This window comes from Triturus cristatus, chromosome 2_2 (assembly GCF_964204655.1).
Source record: "Triturus cristatus chromosome 2_2, aTriCri1.1, whole genome shotgun sequence".
NCBI classification, from domain to species: domain Eukaryota; kingdom Metazoa; phylum Chordata; class Amphibia; order Caudata; family Salamandridae; genus Triturus; species Triturus cristatus.
The window spans coordinates 1,252,537,455-1,252,555,512 of record NC_140582.1 but is presented as its reverse complement, the minus strand read 5'-3'; the positions used below and the strand labels follow the sequence as shown (position 1 = coordinate 1,252,555,512).

General features: G+C 48.5%; 1 protein-coding gene across 1 annotated transcript in view; it reads left to right on the top strand.

The window, feature by feature from the left end:
* Positions 1–18,058, top strand: part of SEMA4F (ssemaphorin 4F) — a 260,658-nt gene that overhangs the window by 198,407 nt on the left and 44,193 nt on the right. The window contains exons 6-7 of the mRNA XM_085642982.1: positions 13,694–13,813; positions 16,004–16,143. Of these exons, the coding sequence (XP_085499108.1) occupies positions 13,694–13,813; positions 16,004–16,143 (260 nt within the window). The remainder of the gene's footprint in view (positions 1–13,693; positions 13,814–16,003; positions 16,144–18,058) is intronic.

Genomic DNA, 18,058 nt, shown 5'->3' with positions numbered 1-18,058 from the left:
ATTAATCCTGTGGCGTGGGGTGTGCTCCAAAAATGTATAATTAAGCTCTGCTGGGCAAGTTTACTTCGTTTTCTCTGTGAAAAGGCTGCCAAATCTATGAGGGAAATACAAAAACGACCTGGCTTACCAACAGGGTAATTCACTAAAAAAAACTTATATTTGGTGGTACAACATCATAGATCCGCGCCCTGTCGCGGCATAACCAAACCTAAAGCAACCAGTTCTTTCTTTTTTTTTTTTTCTTTTTTTTTTGAAAAACCTTTATTGACATTTCAACCAATAACAAGTATGGGCCTACAACCCCCGGGGCCGGCCGCTAAGCAGTCCGAGTAACAGAAATCAATATTTATCACAGGCAGCACCTCGGGGAGCAGAATCTCCATGCTGGTATACTCTCGGCCACTGAACAGCCCAAGTAGGAGACCAGGATACAAAAGGTTTTCATTTTATAATAAGGGAGGATGGAAGGATCAGGTGCCAAACAGTTTCCCGGCAGCAAGAAATGGCAGGTACAATAATAAACGTCAACAATAGACAGCAATTTATCTAGTCAATGGCGCTGAAACAAAAAGTTCAGGATGTGGAGGAATATCACGGCCATTTGCGCCTGCAGTCCCCTGCCCTAAAACCCAGAAAACACCACGGAAATTGTGGCACACATGAAAACGCAGCGATTAACGACGAAGGAGTTCTACCATGCTGATCCCAGAAAAGAAAGACAAAGAAGTATAAGAGAAGAAAAAGGAGGCCATGGAAAAAAAGGGTTAAAGACTAAAGGATCCCCTCCCCCAACCCCCCACCCTGCACCTCTGCAGATGAGTACGGCCCCCCCCCCAGCAGCGTGCCTGTCGCCCCGGAACCAGACCCGAAATATAGAAGAAACAGAGAAAGAGGAGTAAGAAAAGAACCCCACCAGACGGGGGGGTAGAGAGAATATTAATAAACTGGAGGAGGGCCTTCAAAACATGCCCCCGGCTTCTCCCTCCCGCACAATTTGTTTCCCCCCAAAGCAAACAATAAGCAACACCGAATCGACCAAATCAAAGAAGAATGGGGAGCATTATGCGCCTATTACACTAACAGTTATGCCGTGAGAGCACGCAACCCCAGAGCCCGCCCGCCTATTAGATGACTACCTCTGAAGGATCAGCCTTAACCTTGGCCACTCTTTGCGAATCTACCCATGCATACCCATCGACCCAGTGCCATGTACAATGTAACAAGGGAGAGGAGCATCCAAAAAAGAACAGGAAGCGACACACACAGGTAGGGTGGAAGTCTCTGATCACCAACACAGTCAGCAGTATGGAGAGTCGTCTTTCCCAGTGCTGCCCCAGGATCTGCACTGCACACAAGGTCCAAGAAGGCGAAATCAGCCAGAGCAGGCGACCGTTGCTGGAATGTTGCCTGGGTTGCCGGAGGCCGCGCACGGGACAAGGCCACCCCCCCCCACTCAGGTCCAAGACCTCCGGGACAGACCAGACCCACAGCCAGCCGATCACACGTTGAGATACTGTCCGGAGTTTCCAGCTGGTCACTATCCACAGGGGCGGCCACGACACTGTCCTCCTGTGTGCGGTGTAGGAAGTCCCCGTGTACCTGGGGACAGGCAGGCAGCAACTGTTCCGACGCTGATGCCACCCCATCAAGCTTACTCCCCAATACCCAGGCGCCGTGAACCAAGGTGGAATGAAGGGCACCGAGAGCCTCGAGAAGATCACCATACCCCAGCACAGCTCTCGGCGCTCGCTCCGCTCCTCATAGTCGCACACTTCCAATCGTGCTGCGACCCAGTGTACAGGATGGTAGACTTCGTCCTGTCAAGATGGCCGCTGGGTACAGTTCTTTCTTGAGAGAAGTGTGCCGCCGTTCCATGTATTAGTCTCTACGCCGGAATCCTCGAGTGCTTGTGCCGGCATTGTTCAAAGACACGTCCTGATGAGTAACCCCGCAGGATCACGTGATCACGTCCAAAGCGCGTGATCACGTGGGCAGTAGTTGACCAACTCCATATTTGAACAGGAAAAAGGCTCAAGAATACATGAGAATACTCCAGTGTCTGCCCCAGTATTTATCCATATACATTTATTTTTCATTGGTGATAACCCCCAGAATGTTTAACAAAAGTAATAAAAAGCAAAACGTTTTTTATATAATTATAGTGTTAAAAAAAGGGGGAAAGTGGACGATTAGAGCAACCTCCATCTTTAAACGGGCAAAATTTAGCGCTTGACGCGGTATTTATCTACATCTGCCCCTGTATACATGTTCATAAGTGAGAGGTTGCATGATAGTACCGAAATGACTTAAGGTATCATTAGGTGTTCGCGTAACATGACTGTTCGTAGATGTCCCCATATTAGTTTCACCCATATTGTGCTGCACCCCTTCCATTGGCAATGCCCATAACACTACAGAAAATCTGCAAATGCCAATTGTGTGAACTTCAGGCATTACGTAAATCTGGGAGAGAAATCTTATTCTATTCATCTCGTAATTCGACCGATCTTATTGTTCACGGTGTAAATCATGTCGTATACATTGGTTTTAAATACTGGTTTCGGTGGCTGAAAGTGGAGTAAGATTTACAGGTTTAATTAAAATTCATTGTAAAAAAGCGAGGGTCTCTACCTGTCTATATACATATAGAACTACATCCCATCACATAAACTTTCAAGTTCACGTTGCACTTTAATTCCGGACAAAAATGGACGGATTTGTGTAAATTCTTTCTAGACTTTGTTTACACCTGAATTGTAATGTCACTCCATTATATGCACGAACAGGCACTTATTATGAATTTTTCCTCTGGTAGCACATTTGTTTTTGCGAGACAAATGGATGCTAATTACAAGTAATGTGAGCTATCGTATTGTTTATTCTTACCTAGCCGTGAACAAGTCGCATGTACAAAATTATTGGGTCAGAGTGCAGTAGGTTCAGGAGCAGCTCTGTGCTTTATGGATGGACTGGGGTCAGAGTGAGGCAGGAGTAGGTCTATGTTTCATGGACTCTGGTCAGAGTGTGATATGTTCAGGAGCAGCTCTTTGTTTTATGGACTTGGGTCAGAGTGTGGTAGTTTCAGGAGCTTTATGGATGGACATGGGTCAGAGTGAGGTAGGAGCAGGTCTGTGTTCTATAGACTTGGTTCATAGAGAAGTAGGTTCAGGAGCAGCTCTTTGTTTGATGGACTTGGGTCAGAGTGTGGTATTTTCAGGAGCAGCTCTGTGCTTTATGGATGGACATGGGTCAGAGTGAGGTAGGAGCAGGTCTGTGTTCTATAGACATGGTTCATAGAGAAGTAGGTTCAGTAGCAGCTCTGTGTTTTTTGGACTTGGGTCAGAGTGAGGTAGGTTCAGGAGCAGCACTGTGATTTATGGACTCTGGTCAGAGTGTGATAGTTTCAGAAGCAGCTCTGTGTTTTATGGACTCGGGTCTGAGTGTGGTAGGTTCAGGAGCAGCACTGTGCTTTATGAACTCGGGTCTGAGTGTGATCGTTTCAGGAGCAGCTCTGTGTTTTATGGACTCTGGTCAGAGTGAAGTAGGTTCAGGAGCAGCACTGTGCTTTATGGATTCTGGTCTGAGTGTGATGGTTTCAGGAGCAGCTCTGTGTTCTATGGACTTGGGTCTGAGTGTAGAAGTTTCAGGAGGAGCTCTGTGTTTTATGGACTTGGGTCAGAGTGAGGTAAGTTCAGGAGCAGCTCTGTGCTTTATGGACTCGGCCTAGAGTGTGGTAGGTTTAGGAGCAGCTCTGTGTTTTATGGACTTGCTCCTGAGTGCGAGTTAGTGAGCCGGGTGTTTGAGACACAGACTGTGAAAGTTATTTATGAAGTTTGGTATGGAATTTGATTCTAATGCAGCAATTGGACAAAAAAATATCTTTTTAGCACCTAAACATTTATTCATCTACTTTCCTAGAACTTGGATAAGATATGAATGATGTCATGGATAAAGGCTCCTTGAAATCTTTGTATATATACAAGAGGAGTGCCGGGATAGTTTTTAAACTTCTAGTCTTGCGTTATCGAAATATCTTTTGTTAAGTGTGGACTAATATTTAAGCTACACAAATCTAGAAAGCTGTTCATTGTGTGAAAATGTAGTTTTAAAAAGGGAACACAGAATTAATATATGTATATGTTCGAGGCATATGAGCTGCAGATCACACACTAGCATAGTAGATAGCCATCTGGTGTTGGGCTCGGGTGCTTGCACGTTGTTGTTGTCTTGGAAGAAGTCTTTGTAGTCACGGGATAGGTGACTCCTCCCTTGGACGATAGTGCGCATGGGCATCAATTCCATCGTTAGATTGTTTTTTTCCGCCATTTGGTTCGGATACAACTTTTCGGCTCCAGTTGGAAATCTCAATTTCAAACTTTCTCGAAGCGCAAAACTTACAGAAAAACCATCGAATCATTTTCATCTTCGACCCGACTTCATCGGCTCGATTCCGGACGTCGACGGGGGCCGCTGGGCCTATCCACGCCATAAGGCCTACGGCTCATAAAAAATGCCCCCAGTGTGGAGCTAAATTTCCGCACAGTGACCATCACAAGGTCTGCAACCTGTGCCTATCACCTGAACACGACGAGTCCAGCTGTCCAACCTGTGCATCCTTTCGATTGAAAAAGACGATTCAAGATCGACGTGCTAGACGACACATCATGGCACAGAGACCAGCTCCGGAACAAGAGGACATCTTTGATGAAGGCTCCGATGTCCCGGAGGAAGATTCCGAGGATCTCAAAATCATCTACTGCCCCTGCCCCAACCCCTCCAAAACCAAAGGCAGTGGTCAAGACTTCGCCTGTTGGCCCCAATAGAGACCGAAAACATCCTTCAGAAGCCCTGCCTCCGGGCTCGGCTCCGAAGAAAAAAGACAAGCATTCCGGTAGCTTGGGACCGAGCAATCCGCATGTAATTGTCCCGCCGGCACCTTCGGCACCGAAGCCAAAAGAACACTCTGCTCCGAAATCGGCTCCGATGCCTTCCACCTCCAAATCGGCCCCGAAAACGCCGAGGCCCCTAGATAAGCCGGCTTCGAACGTTCCCAAGCCTAAAGATCCAGCTTTGGTTCCGAAACTAACATCCTCGGCACCGAAACAAACGGCTAAAGCCTCTGATACGCCTCCTAAGGCCAAAACCTATAAGGATCAACCACAGCCTCACTCGGTACCGAAAAAATCTGCACTAAAAGCCGTTACCGAGGAACAGGAACTTTTTCACCCAGATCCTATTGATCCAAGGCAGAAAAAGATTTATATCAACCCAAAACCTGGACATGTCACGGCTGTGCCATGTAAAAAACTAAAACTGGACACACCATCTGCTCCAGTTTCTGTACACAAGAAGGACTCTGCAACATCGCGTATGCCCCCTTCTTCTCCTACACTGCCTTCTAACCCACCTCCTCTGCCTACACCACCCTTACCTGTAACTTCTCCACCACATACACCACCTCCAGATGATGATGATGATGATTGATCTGGGGGGGGGGGGGATCCTAATGACCCGTTCACGGATCCAGATACCTCACCACTTGATGATTGGGCATTCCCTATCCCAACAGACCTCCCAGAGCCACAGCCATATCCCTCAAAACCTTCTCCCCCAGATGATCACCTGGGGTTTGGCCAATTATTAAATAGAGATGCACTTTATCATGGTGTTACAATGCACTCCGACGCACCAGAGGAAGATTTCCTTAGACGACATGCCTGGCTACGCATTTCAGGCTTTAAGCAGGAGGTCCAAACCACCATACTCAGTCAGCCATTCAAACAAGAACACCTATTTGGGCCGGCTGTAGACACTGCCCTTGAAAAAATGAAAAAGGACACCGAGACTGCTAAGTCCATGGGAGCGTTACAGTCTCCACAAACATGTGGCTCCTTTCATCGCTCCTTCTATAGAGGAGCCTCCAAAAACATGGGCACAGGCACCTCATCTTCATTTAAAGCCACTACACAAACATCCCCCAGTAGAGGATATTTTAGAGGTGGGTACAGAGGGAACATCAACAAAGGAAGAGGCTGAGGTAATAACACTCGCACCTCCCCTGCCACAAAACATTGACTTTCCTCCCCTCCCCCCCAGACCATTCCACTCCAGTCGGGGGCAGACTAACACAGTTCCTACCTGTCTGGAATTCCATCACAACAGACAGGTGGGTAAGACAAATTATCCAGTATAGTTACTGCCTGGAACTTACAGCTACCCCCCCACACACACATACCACCCAAACAGCCCCAAATGTCCGCAGACCATCTTACGCTACTCAAACAAGAGGTTCTCTAACTGCTTCAAAAGCACGCAATAGAGCCAGTTCCCTTAGAACATCAGGGAACAGGGGTATACTCGCTGTACTTCTTAATCCCCAAAAAAGACGGGATTCTGAGACCAATAGTCGACCTCCGACCCCTAAATCTGTATATACACTCAGATCATTTCCATGTGATCACTCTTCAGCAAGTTCTCCCGCTGCTACAAGGCGACTTCCTTGCCACACTAGATCTCAAGGACGCCTACTTCCACATTCCCATACATCCTGCTCACAGGAGGAAGTACCTAAGGTTTGTGGTGGACGGACAACACTACCAGTTCACAGTCCTTCCATTTGGAGTGACCACCGCACCCAGAGTATTCATAAAATGTCTTACGGTAGTAACAGCACATCAACAGATTCATGTCTTCCCATATCTAGACGACTGGCTGATAAAAGCAAAATCATTCGACCAATGTGTTCTACACACTCACCAAACCATCCAAATGCTACACAACTTGGGGTTCACCATCATCTACCCCAAATCGCATCTCCAGCCCTCGCATATACACCAATATCTAGGAGCAACAATAAACACCTCCACAGCGCTAGCATAGCCTAGCCCAGCCAGGATAGCCAGTATACAAACTCTTTTCACAAAATTTCAAAACCAACACTCTCTTCCAGCCAGAGTGGTCATGCAACTCGTAGGCATGATGGCATCTTGCATCTTAACTGTGCCTTATGCAAGACTGCAAATGCGTCCCCTACAGGAATGTCTAGCACGTCAGTGGAACCAGGCTCAAGGACAACTTACAGATCTGGTGTTGGTGGACAGCCGCACACATCGCTCTCTACAGTGGTGGAACATAACTTGTCCAAAGGGCGGCTGTTCCTTGAGCCTCTTCCACAGATAGTGCTGACAAGACGCATCACTCACAGGATGGGGAGCCCATATCCTTGGGCACACCACTCAGGGCAAATGGACCACTCAACAAAAAGTGCTCCATATCAATCACCTAGAACTACTAGCAATATTCCTAGCACTAAAATCTTTCTAACTACATGTGCAGAACAAGGCTGTGCTCATCCTGACGGAAAACATGACAGCCATGTATTACATACAAAAACAAGGAGGCACACATTCTCTGCAGCTGTCCCAGCTCGCACAGAACATTTGGAGATGGGCCATTCCTCAGAACATATACCTACTTGCAGAACACCTTCCAGGGGTTCACAATCAGATTGCCGATCTGTTAAGTCGACAGACACAACAGATTCACGAATACGAACTACATCCCCAAGTTCTACTGCCCTTTTTCCAAAAATGGGGCCAGCCAGACATAGATCTGTTCGCCACACACGAAAACGCAAAATGCCCATCCTTCGCCGCCAGTTTTCCGCACCCGCAGTCAAAAGGCAATGCGATATGGATGAACTGGTCAGGCAGATTTGCGTACGCTTTTCCGCCTCTCTCACTCATTCCACTAGTGGTATGCAAGCTCAGGCAGCAGTGTCTAAAACTGATCCTAGTAGCTCTCACATGGGCACGCCAACCGTGGTTCACAACACTACTGGAACTCGCACTAGTTCCACACCAAAAACCACGTCTCTCCCCATCCTTAATAACCCAGAACCATGGAGAGATCAGACATCCAGATCAACTGAATCTGGCGATCTGACTCCTGAAGTCCTAGAGTTCGGTTACCTTAACCTTCCACCAGACTGCATGAACATTATCAAGGAAGCCAGAAGACCTACTACTAGAGCCTGCTACACTGCAAAATGGAAAAGATTTGCCATTTACTGCACTAACAATGATATACGTCCACTGGATGCCTCCATCCAGAACATTAAGAACATTATTTGCTACTTAATACATTTACAAAGATGTAATTTAGCATACTCATCCATACGTCTGCATCTAGCAGCACTCGCAGCTTACTTACAAAATCGACAACACTTGTCACTTTTTAGAATCCCTGCTATCAAAGCCTTCATGGAAGGACTTAAAAGAATTATTCCTCCCAGATTACCCCCCTCTCCGGTGTGAAATCTAAACATTGTTCTTACTAGGCTCATGGGACCACCATTTGAACCTCTGCATAAATGCGAACTACAGTTCCTCACATGGAAAGTGGCTTTCCTTATTGCAATCACCTCTTAGAAGAGTGAGTGAGATCCAGGCTTTAACCATACAAGAACCATTCTTACAATTACATCGTAACAAAGTGGTTCTTAGGACAAATCCAAAATTCCTTCCAAAAGTAATATCTCCTTTTCATCTTAACCAATCAGTGGAGTTACCAGTGTTCTTTCCAAACCCAGACTCTGTGGCCGAGAGAGCTGTTCACACCTTAGATGTTAAAAGAGCCCTTCTTTACTACATTGACAGAACTAAATCTTTCCGCAAAACAAACCAATTGTTTGTAGTTTTTTCGCCACCACATAAGGGCAACCCCATCTCCAAATATGGAATTGCTAGGTGGATAGTTAAATGTATCCAAATATGCTACCAAAAAGCTAAGCGAACATCAACAGTTCCACCTAGAGCGCATTCTACACGCAAACTAGAGGCTTCCATGGCATTCTTAGGGAACATTCCCTTAGAAGACATTTGTAAAGCAGCCACATGGTCTACAACACACACCTTCAATAAACACGTTTGTGTTGATGTACAAGCAAAGCAACAAGCTTCTGTGGGTCAAGCTGTCCTTATAACTCTATTTCAAACTGCTGCAACCGATACAGGTGACCACCGCTAGGGGAGATACTGCTATATAGTCTATCCTAAGTGTGTGATCTGCAGCTCATATGCCTCGAACGGAATATGCTACTTACCAGTATGCATCTGTTCTTGGCATGTAGAGCTGCAGATCCACACACGCCCACCCACCTCCCCGGGACCTGTATCTGTTCCTGTTCTATCTTACTTAGATATACACACATGGACATCTCTTTCTTTCTTCTACTAACTCCATCATTTCCCAACATGGCGAAAAACAATCTAACGATGGAGCTGATGCCCATGCGCACTATCGTCCAAGGGAGGAGTCACCTATCTCATGACTACAAAGACTTCTTCCAAGAAAACAACAACGTGCAAGCATCCGAGCCCAGCGCCAGATGGCGATCTACTATGCTAGTGTGTGGATCTGCAGCTCTACATGCCAAGAACAGATGCATACTGGTTAGTAGCATTTTCCTTTTTATCAATGTGCTCTGCTGTATTGCATCAAAGAAAGAAACGTTTAGAGGATGGATTAATATTTCTTCTATTAGAAGGAGCGCCCTTCAATAGATTTGAGTATCTTTCTATGTTAGTCAATGAGGTGTTTCCTGCTCTTTGGAATGTTCTTTGATGGTGTAGTTAAGAAGGAATGCTTTTGTATGGGAATGTATTTTTGTTTGAATTTTAATAACTATTGCTCGTGTACTGTATGTTTAATAGGGCCATTGGCCCTCGCTAAACTTGTGTTCGTGGCATGTGTAGCCGTAGAGGCACGTGCTCTGCATTCTTTTGCCATCTAATGTTGGGCTCGGACGTGTGCAGCTTGTTTTTTTTTCTTTCTGAAAGTCTTTTTCAAGTCACGAGGTACAGTGGTGACTCCTGTTAGTGGATCCTCTCATAGGCATCGACTCCATTGTTAGATTCTGTTATTTTTCTACCGTCGGGATCGGACGTACCTCTGCAGCTCTGGGTCGACTCCTCATCATGTTGCCTTCGGGCCCATTCAGACCCACTCCTTTAGTAGGTACTGTTTATTTGTTGCGATTCCTCTTCCCTCTCGGACCATTACGCTCCTTCCGCTTCGACTTACGAGACTCCTCCGATGCTCGGGCTGTTTCCAAACAGTTTGGTTACAACAATGTCCTGACAGACCCGAATCCCTCGACACCGATGCCGAAAACCGCTTTAGACTCAAAACCCTCAGCGCCGACTGTGCACAAGGCCTCCTCCGAGTTGAAACACTTGGTGCATCGGGCTAGAAAGAATGAAGTTAAAGCTCACTGCCACTCCACCAAAGAATCCACCCTGCAAACACTCCCTCAGCACTCAACATCGCCTCCTTCAAAACAAAGTAGTCACGCTTTTCCAAAAGGCAGCTATAGAACCCGTGCCGTTTCACCAGCGAGGCGAAGGGGCGTACTCCGTCTACTTATTCAGTCCGAAGTCTCTCGCACTTGTACTCGATCTCATGCCCCACAACAAGTACATCCTGGCTGAACACTTTAACATGGTCACGCACCAGGATGTCATCCCACTGCTACAAGGCGACTTCATGACTGCCCTCGACCTCGGGTGCTTGCTTTCACATCCTGATTCACTATGCTTACCACCGGTTCCTCTCGTTCGTGGTTAGTGTCCAGAATTAGCAGTTCAAGTGCTGGTCTTTGGGGTCGCCATGCCCCTAAGGTGTTCACCAAATGTCTTGCAGTGGTAGCCGCACACCACAGGCGCACGGACATCCAGGTTTTTCCTTACCTAGACGACTGGCTGATGATGAGCACAACCCAATAACAGTGTTTGCCTCGTACGCTAATCACCATGAACCTTCTTTGCAGTCTCGGAGTCACCACCAATACCACAAAATCCCATCTCCAGCCCTGCCAAATCCAAGCATTTCTTGGGGTGGGTCTCAACTCTGTGGTAGGAATGCCTTTCCCAGTCCAGCAAGGGTTCAATGCTTTTTCAGCATTGCTCCCTCTTTTTCAGCCAGATTGGTAGGTAACTGTCCGGACAGTCATGCACCTCTTCGCCATGATGGCTTCTTTCATTGCCATAGTTCCCCACGCCGCTTACACATGCGCCCAAGCGGAGGGTCACTGCAAGGATCTGGTGCAATCTGAGGCTGTACTCCTCGCTCTCTGCAGTGCTGTAACACCTGCCCCCTTTGCAAGAGCACGTTGCAACTCAATGGTCTCAAGCGGAGGTTCTCTGGGATTATGTGATGTTCATCTGGGGCTTTACTAATCGTCATCTGCAGTGATGGAACACCTGCGCCCGTTGCAAGAGCGCCTTGCATCTCAATGGTCTCAAGCGGAGGTTCACTTGGAGGATCTGGCGTTCATCTGGGGCTGTACTCCTTGCTCTCTGCGGTGGTGGAACACCTGCTACTTGACCATCACTACGGACTCATCCCTTCCTGGGTGGGGGGTGCACTTGCAAAATCTCACTGCCTACGTTCGGTGGACACCCTACCAACAGGGTCCCCACCTCAAGCTGTTTGCCATCGGGCTAGCTCTTGAAGCCTTCCTCTGTCACATTCGCAAGAAGGTGGTCCTCACTCACACCGGCAACATGACCGCCATGTGCTATCTCTAGAGTCAGCGTAGTACTCACTCACGCACCTCAGTTGTCAGTGCTGGCTCAGAGCGTTTGTCGATGGGCGTGCCACCAGAGTCCATCCAATTGCAACGTTTGTTTCCAGTCCAGGGAATACTTGGCCTTGCAGTTCGGGCTGGACTGTTCCCATTGGGCACAGGGTCCAGACTGATTTGTATATGGCTGGGTCTGAACTGGAATGGCATGGTGAGCAAAAAACAATGGATTTAGGCCCGGATCTCTGTACTGGGGTGAATGTATGACATTGTTCTGCATTCTGTCCATCAATTGTTCTTTTTGCAACGCCAGAAACGGGGCAGTACTCACTCACCTCAGTTGTCGGTGCTGGCTCAGAGCATTTGTCGATGAGTACTCCACCACAGAGTCCATCTAATGGCAGAGTACCTTCCAGGAGTGTTCCAACAACTTAGCAGAGCTGCCCAGCAGGATGCGGCGACAGCTTTGAGTGGGAACTCGAGTTCTGCTCCCGTACTTCCACCATTGGGAGTTCTCCAGCATAGATCTCTTCACCACCGCCGAAAACCTGAAATGCCCAGGCTTTGCCTCCAAGTACCCACGGTCCCTGGGCAACTCTGTAGTCTCACATGAGATGTTGCCCAACTGGCCATACCTTCTTACGCGGAACCATGGAATGATCTGGCACCCAGACCCCAAGCAGCTCAATCCTGCAGTATGGCTCTTGATGACCTAGGGTTTGGATAAGTTGACCTTCCTCCGGAATGCCTGATCATCCTCAAGGAGGTACGCAGGCCCACTACTCAAGCGTGCTACATGTCCAAATGGAAACAGTTTGTGCACTGATATCTCTCAGGCACATTGATCTGTTACAGACAGCCGTGCAGGACATTGAACCCTTCATGGAGTGACTCAAACAAGTCACCCCAAATAGAATCCCGCTGGCTCCAGTGTGGAACCAGAATGTTGTCCTTACCAGACTCCTGGGCCCTCCATTCGAGCCACTACACTTTTGCCTCTTGCATTTCCTTTCATGGAAGGCAGCTTTTCTAGGAGCCATCACTTCCCTCTGATATGTCACTGAGCTTCCGGTTCTAATCCTAGAAGAGCCATTCTTTCAAGTCCATACGGATAGGGTGGTCTTTTGAACCAACCCTGGTGGTCTCCTCTCTCCACTTTAACCAAACCATAGAACTTCCACTGTTCTTCCCTTCCCCAGACTCCGTGGCAGAGAGGGCTCTCGGTACTCTCGATGTCCAAAGAGCCCTCTTGTACTATGTGGACAGGACAAAGACATTTTGTAAGGCACAACCACTTTTTGTCTCCTTCTCCAAGCCACACACCAGGGCCATACTCTCTCCTAAGCAGGTAGGTATAGTACGGTGGTTGGTTAAATGTATTAAAACCTGTTCTGCTAAAGCCACACAGCATTTGCCTATTCTTCCCAGACTACCGGTAAAAAAAGGGCCTCTATGGTCGTTATAGAAATGAACCTGCTTAGATGACATCTGCAAGCTAGCTACATGGCCTACTCAACACACTTTTACTAAACACTGTTGTGTGGATGTGGTAGCAAGCCAACATTGGTCGGGCTGTACCGCTGGGACAGTGCTGTGCAACATCCTCTGGCTATCCTCAGCTTAGGGGAGAACTGCTTTACGGACGATGCACAGCGTGTGTATCCACAGCTGCACATGCCACGAACAGACAATGTTACTTACCCTGTAAGCGTCTCTTCGTGGCATTCTGTGCTGTAGATTCACATGCGTCCACCCTCCTCCCTGGAACCCTACGGCTGCTGCAGATTCCTTTATTCGAGCTTTACTTTATTCTCGCATGGACATCTTCTTCTGTATCCCTGTGCTCCATTCCCACCTAACCCACTTTGAGGGGAAAGCAATCTGACAGTGGTGTAGATGCCCGTGTGCATAACCGCTACTAGGAGTCGCTGCACCTTGTGACTGGAAAGACTTCTTCGAAGAGCAAGAAGCTGCTTGCATCTGAGCCCAACACTAGATGGCAGGAGTGTGCACTGCACTACATGCCACCAACAGATGCTTACAGGGTAAGTAACATTTTCCTTTGTGTCGGTCTGAGGTAATGAGTCTGATTGTTCCCTCTCCCTCTAGATGGGATTCTCTACGCAGCCACCATGTACAACTTTTTGGGGACCGATCCCCTCATCTCAAGGACTACTGGAAACCTGGATGAGCGGATCCGCACGGACACCTCGGCACAGTGGCTTAATGGTGAGGGGGCTGTGCCTGCCAGTCTTGAAGGCCAGGGTGGGAGGCAAACGGTGGGAGAGGAGTTGGCCTAACGGGTAGGGCGCTCGACCTTGGACCTGGGGAACTGGGTTCGAGTCTCGGTAATGACGCTGAACATCCTGTGATTCTGGGCAAATCACTTAATCTCCCGGTGCCTAACAAAAATGAATGTGTTCTCATGTAACGTAACTGGTGCTATGTAAAGCGCTCTGATACCTGTTTGGATTTGGTTCAAGTTCGCGCTATATAAAACTCTGAAAAAGAAAAAAAAGCGTGCCAAAGAGTGGATTGTTGTACTAAGACTCCTGCACAAAATCTACCTTGAAAACCTAGAATCAAGGCCATGTTTATGGAGCTTACAGCCACTGATCACTGTCTGAAGACTGTGTGTACAGCCAGGTCTTCTGTGAGTGCTTCCTGTGAATCCCATAGCTTGAGCGATCATCTTCACTTCATGGCTGTGTACTCTAGGGCCAAGCCCTCTCACAGCGAGCTTTTCTCTTCATCTCCTGTCCCTATACTGTACAGCCAAGCCTCCTCCCAACGAGCTTCCATGTTTTCGTCTTGTCCCTACATACTGTATGGCAAAGCATCCTCACCGTGAGCTTTCATCTTCACCCCTAACCCTCTATTGTATGGCCAAGTGCCCTTGTTGAACCCCCAGCAGGAAGAGTATACTGCCAAGTTTTATGCATAATTACTTTCAGCTTTGCCTCTGCCCTGGTCCTTATGCGTATCCTTTTATACAACTGATTCTCCTGCCTAAGAGCTTAGAGTCGGGTCTTCTGCATGCACAATGTCTAGAGCATCCCCCTGCACACACCCTAGGTGCCAAGCCTCTTGCTCAGGAGGCTTTCTGCCACCAATCTACCGTAAGAGCACACACCCAGCCTTCGGGCGAAGGTGCTTGCAGCCCTCTCCCCTGTGCGAAGAGTTTACATCTACTTCCCTCACCTTTCCTGTTCCCTGGCCAGGCCTTCTGTCCAGACCTACCCCGAGCTGGCCACGGCCTCTGCGCAAGGCTCGTTGTGCAGATGGAGCTCAAGCAGGGGTCATGTGGTGGGCTTTTGTATGATGTGTTGGCGTGAAGTCAGTGACTGGCAGGATTTCCTGTAACGTAGGAGGAAGTGCGTATTAGATTGTACCTGTCCACGACACATAGAGCTCATCATTGAGATGCAAAGTGTGATTTTCATGTCTTGCTGTTTGAGTGCTGGCAGGCTCCGCAGGGTTTTGTAGATACTGGCTGCCTTAAGTTACTTTAAAGGGTGATACAAGGCCTCTGGTTTTTATTCGCGGCTTCATCTGCTTTGTGTTCTGCTGGTTAACTCATCCCACTTCGGAAGCCCCAGCAGAATGAGGAAGGCCCTCTCAGGAGAGGACCAGGCAGTCCGGCACATTTCCAAATGCTTAGTCCTGCTGCATTTGCAGCGCCTCTGGACCCACGAGGGGTCGGACTGTGAGCAGCTGTGGCCCATCGAGAGTTTCCAGTTGCCCGTCCATGACTGGTGCCTGCCACTGACCCTCAGTGCTGTGCTTTTGTTAGGGATCAGTTTTAAGTGGTTCCGCTCTGCTCAAATGGCCAACTAAGGCTGGACCCTTACTCTAGGGGTAACCGGTGAGGATGGTGCGGCGGGTGAGGGTGATGACGCTGTTTGGGTGATGAGGCGGGTGAGGGTGATGAGGCGGGTGAGGGTGATGAGGCGGGTGAGGGTGATGAGGCGGGTGAGGGTGATGAGGCGGGTGAGGGTGATGAGGCGGGCGAGGGTGATGAGGCGGGTGAGGGTGATGAGGCCACTGAGGGTGATGTGGCCAGTGAGGGTAATGTGGCCGATGAAGGTGATGTGGCGGGTGAGGACGATGTGGCGGGTGAGGACGATGTGGCGGGTGAGGATGTTGTGGCGGGTGAGGATGTTGTGGCGGGTGAGGATGTTGTGGCGGGTGAGGATGTTGTGGCCGATTAGGGCGGTGTGGCGGGTGAGGGTGGTGTGGCGGGTGAGGGCGGTATGGCGGGTGAGGGCGGTATGGCGGGTGAGGATGGTGTGGCCATGTTCCAGGTTCTGCCTCCCGATAGCCTCACATACCTGTTACGTGTTTAAAAACAAAGCTGAGTGAAGATTGTGACTTAAGGCACACGAACTTACCTTTCCCAATGAAACTTTTGTTCTCTAGATCCCAATTTCGTGGGTTCCTCGTTTGTGCCGGAGAGTGAGGCAGAGGACGATAAGCTCTATTTTTTCTTCACGGAGACGGCGAAAGAGTACAACTTCTACCAGAAAATGAAGGTCCCGCGCGTGGCCAGAGTGTGCAAGGTAACCATTGATGTGATGTTAGAGATGGGGCTGCTCCGGTGCGGATGGAAGTCTTCCCAGGGCAGCAAGGGAGGAGGGTACGAGGTATCCATTGATGTGATCTCGGAGGCAGGGCTGGTAGGGATGAAGTCTTCACAGGGCAGTGAGGAAGGAGGGTACAAAGTATCCCTTGATGTCAGAGGTAGGGCCGGTAGGGATGGAAGTCTCATCAGGGCAGCGAGGGAGAAGGGTACGAGGTATTCATCAGATGCAGGGCTGGTGGGGATCGAAATCTTCACAGGGCTATGAGGGAGGAGGGTACAAGGTAACCATTGATGTGATATCGGTGGTAGGGCCGGTAGGAATGATGAAGGTGACCATTGGCGTGATATCGGAGGAAGTCTTCACAGGGCAGCCTGGGAGGAGGGTACACAAGGCGACCATTGACATGATATCGGAGGTACGGCTGGTGGGGATGAGAAGTCTTCACAGGACTACAAGGTATCCATTGATGTGCTGGCTTAATATACTGAAAGTCTGAGTCTCCTTGGAGCATGGCGGTCTGCACTGCTTTACCGAGTTCACCTCTGGCAGCTGCCCCCTCTGCCCAGCTTTGACTGCCTGATTTCTTCCCTGGGCATTGGAGTTTCTCCCGGCGCTGCCTGTGCACGATCATTGCAGGATTTCCGCTCAGCTGCCCCGATACATGGGAGTCTGTTAGGTGAGGGACTGCCTGTCCTGTCAAATCGATTTTGTGATGCACAGCTGCTTCACTAGCCTCATTGAGCTCTTTCTGGAAGAGTCCTCTTGTCCTCCATTTTAGGGGCACTCTGCTCCTCTCTCCCGTACCCCCTCAAGAAAAATTACCAAGATGGCAACCCTGTACATGGGAAACGGAAATGGGCAAAGGACTCTGGTCTGGTGAAACCTTCCTTAAAAGAGAAAGCCGACTAAGCAAGTATCTCTTACTCTCATGGAACTGTGATGTCAATGGGGATGGCCATCTTGTAACGATGCTTTAACTCTAGTCTCTCTTATTTTACCATCCCATTGACTCTCGCCTCTCTTTCTCCTCATCTGTTTTCACTTGTGATATTCTTCAAAACGACTGCTCCCCATTAGAAGGGCATCATGGCATACGACGTGGTCCATGGTCCCCGAACTTTGACTTCTCTTCCCCCAATTACACCTGTGAATATTCTGCAAACTGTTTGCCCCCCATTAGAAGTGCATCTTGGCATGCGACATGGGCTATTGATTCTGATCACAGATCGACTAAGCAAGTATCTCTTACTCTCATGGAACCGTGATGTCAATGGGGATGGCCATCTTGGAACGATGCTTTAACTCTAGTCTCTCTTATTTTACCATCCCATTGACTCTCGCCTCTCTTTCTCTTCATCTGTTTTCACTTGTGATATTCTTCAAAACGACTGCTCCCCATTAGAAGGGCATCATGGCATACGACGTGGTCCATGGTCCCCGAACTTTGACTTCTCTTCCCCCAATTACACCTGTGAATATTCTGCAAACTGTTTGCCCCCCATTAGAAGTGCATCTTGGCATGCGACATGGGCTATTGATTCTGATCACAGACCAAAGCTCCCCACTGCCCTCTAGGAACCTAGGTCTAACGCCTACTATATCTCCCTCATGCTATCCTTTGGTCGCACCATGGCCCAATGACGACAGTATTTACTCTCTATTGATCCCGTTTTAGCTTGCTCTCCTTGAGTTATGGACGCAACTCTAAATCCAACAGGCTTTAATGCCTACACAATGAATTACCCCCCTAATCTCTCAAACATGCATCAAAAAGTCTCAAACACAGTTTACTCAAATCCCACCCGGAAACCCTTATGTCCAACCCATACTTCTGTCTGAATAATGGCACGCTAATTAGTGACCTCCTCTTATACACAAAAAGACGTGCACT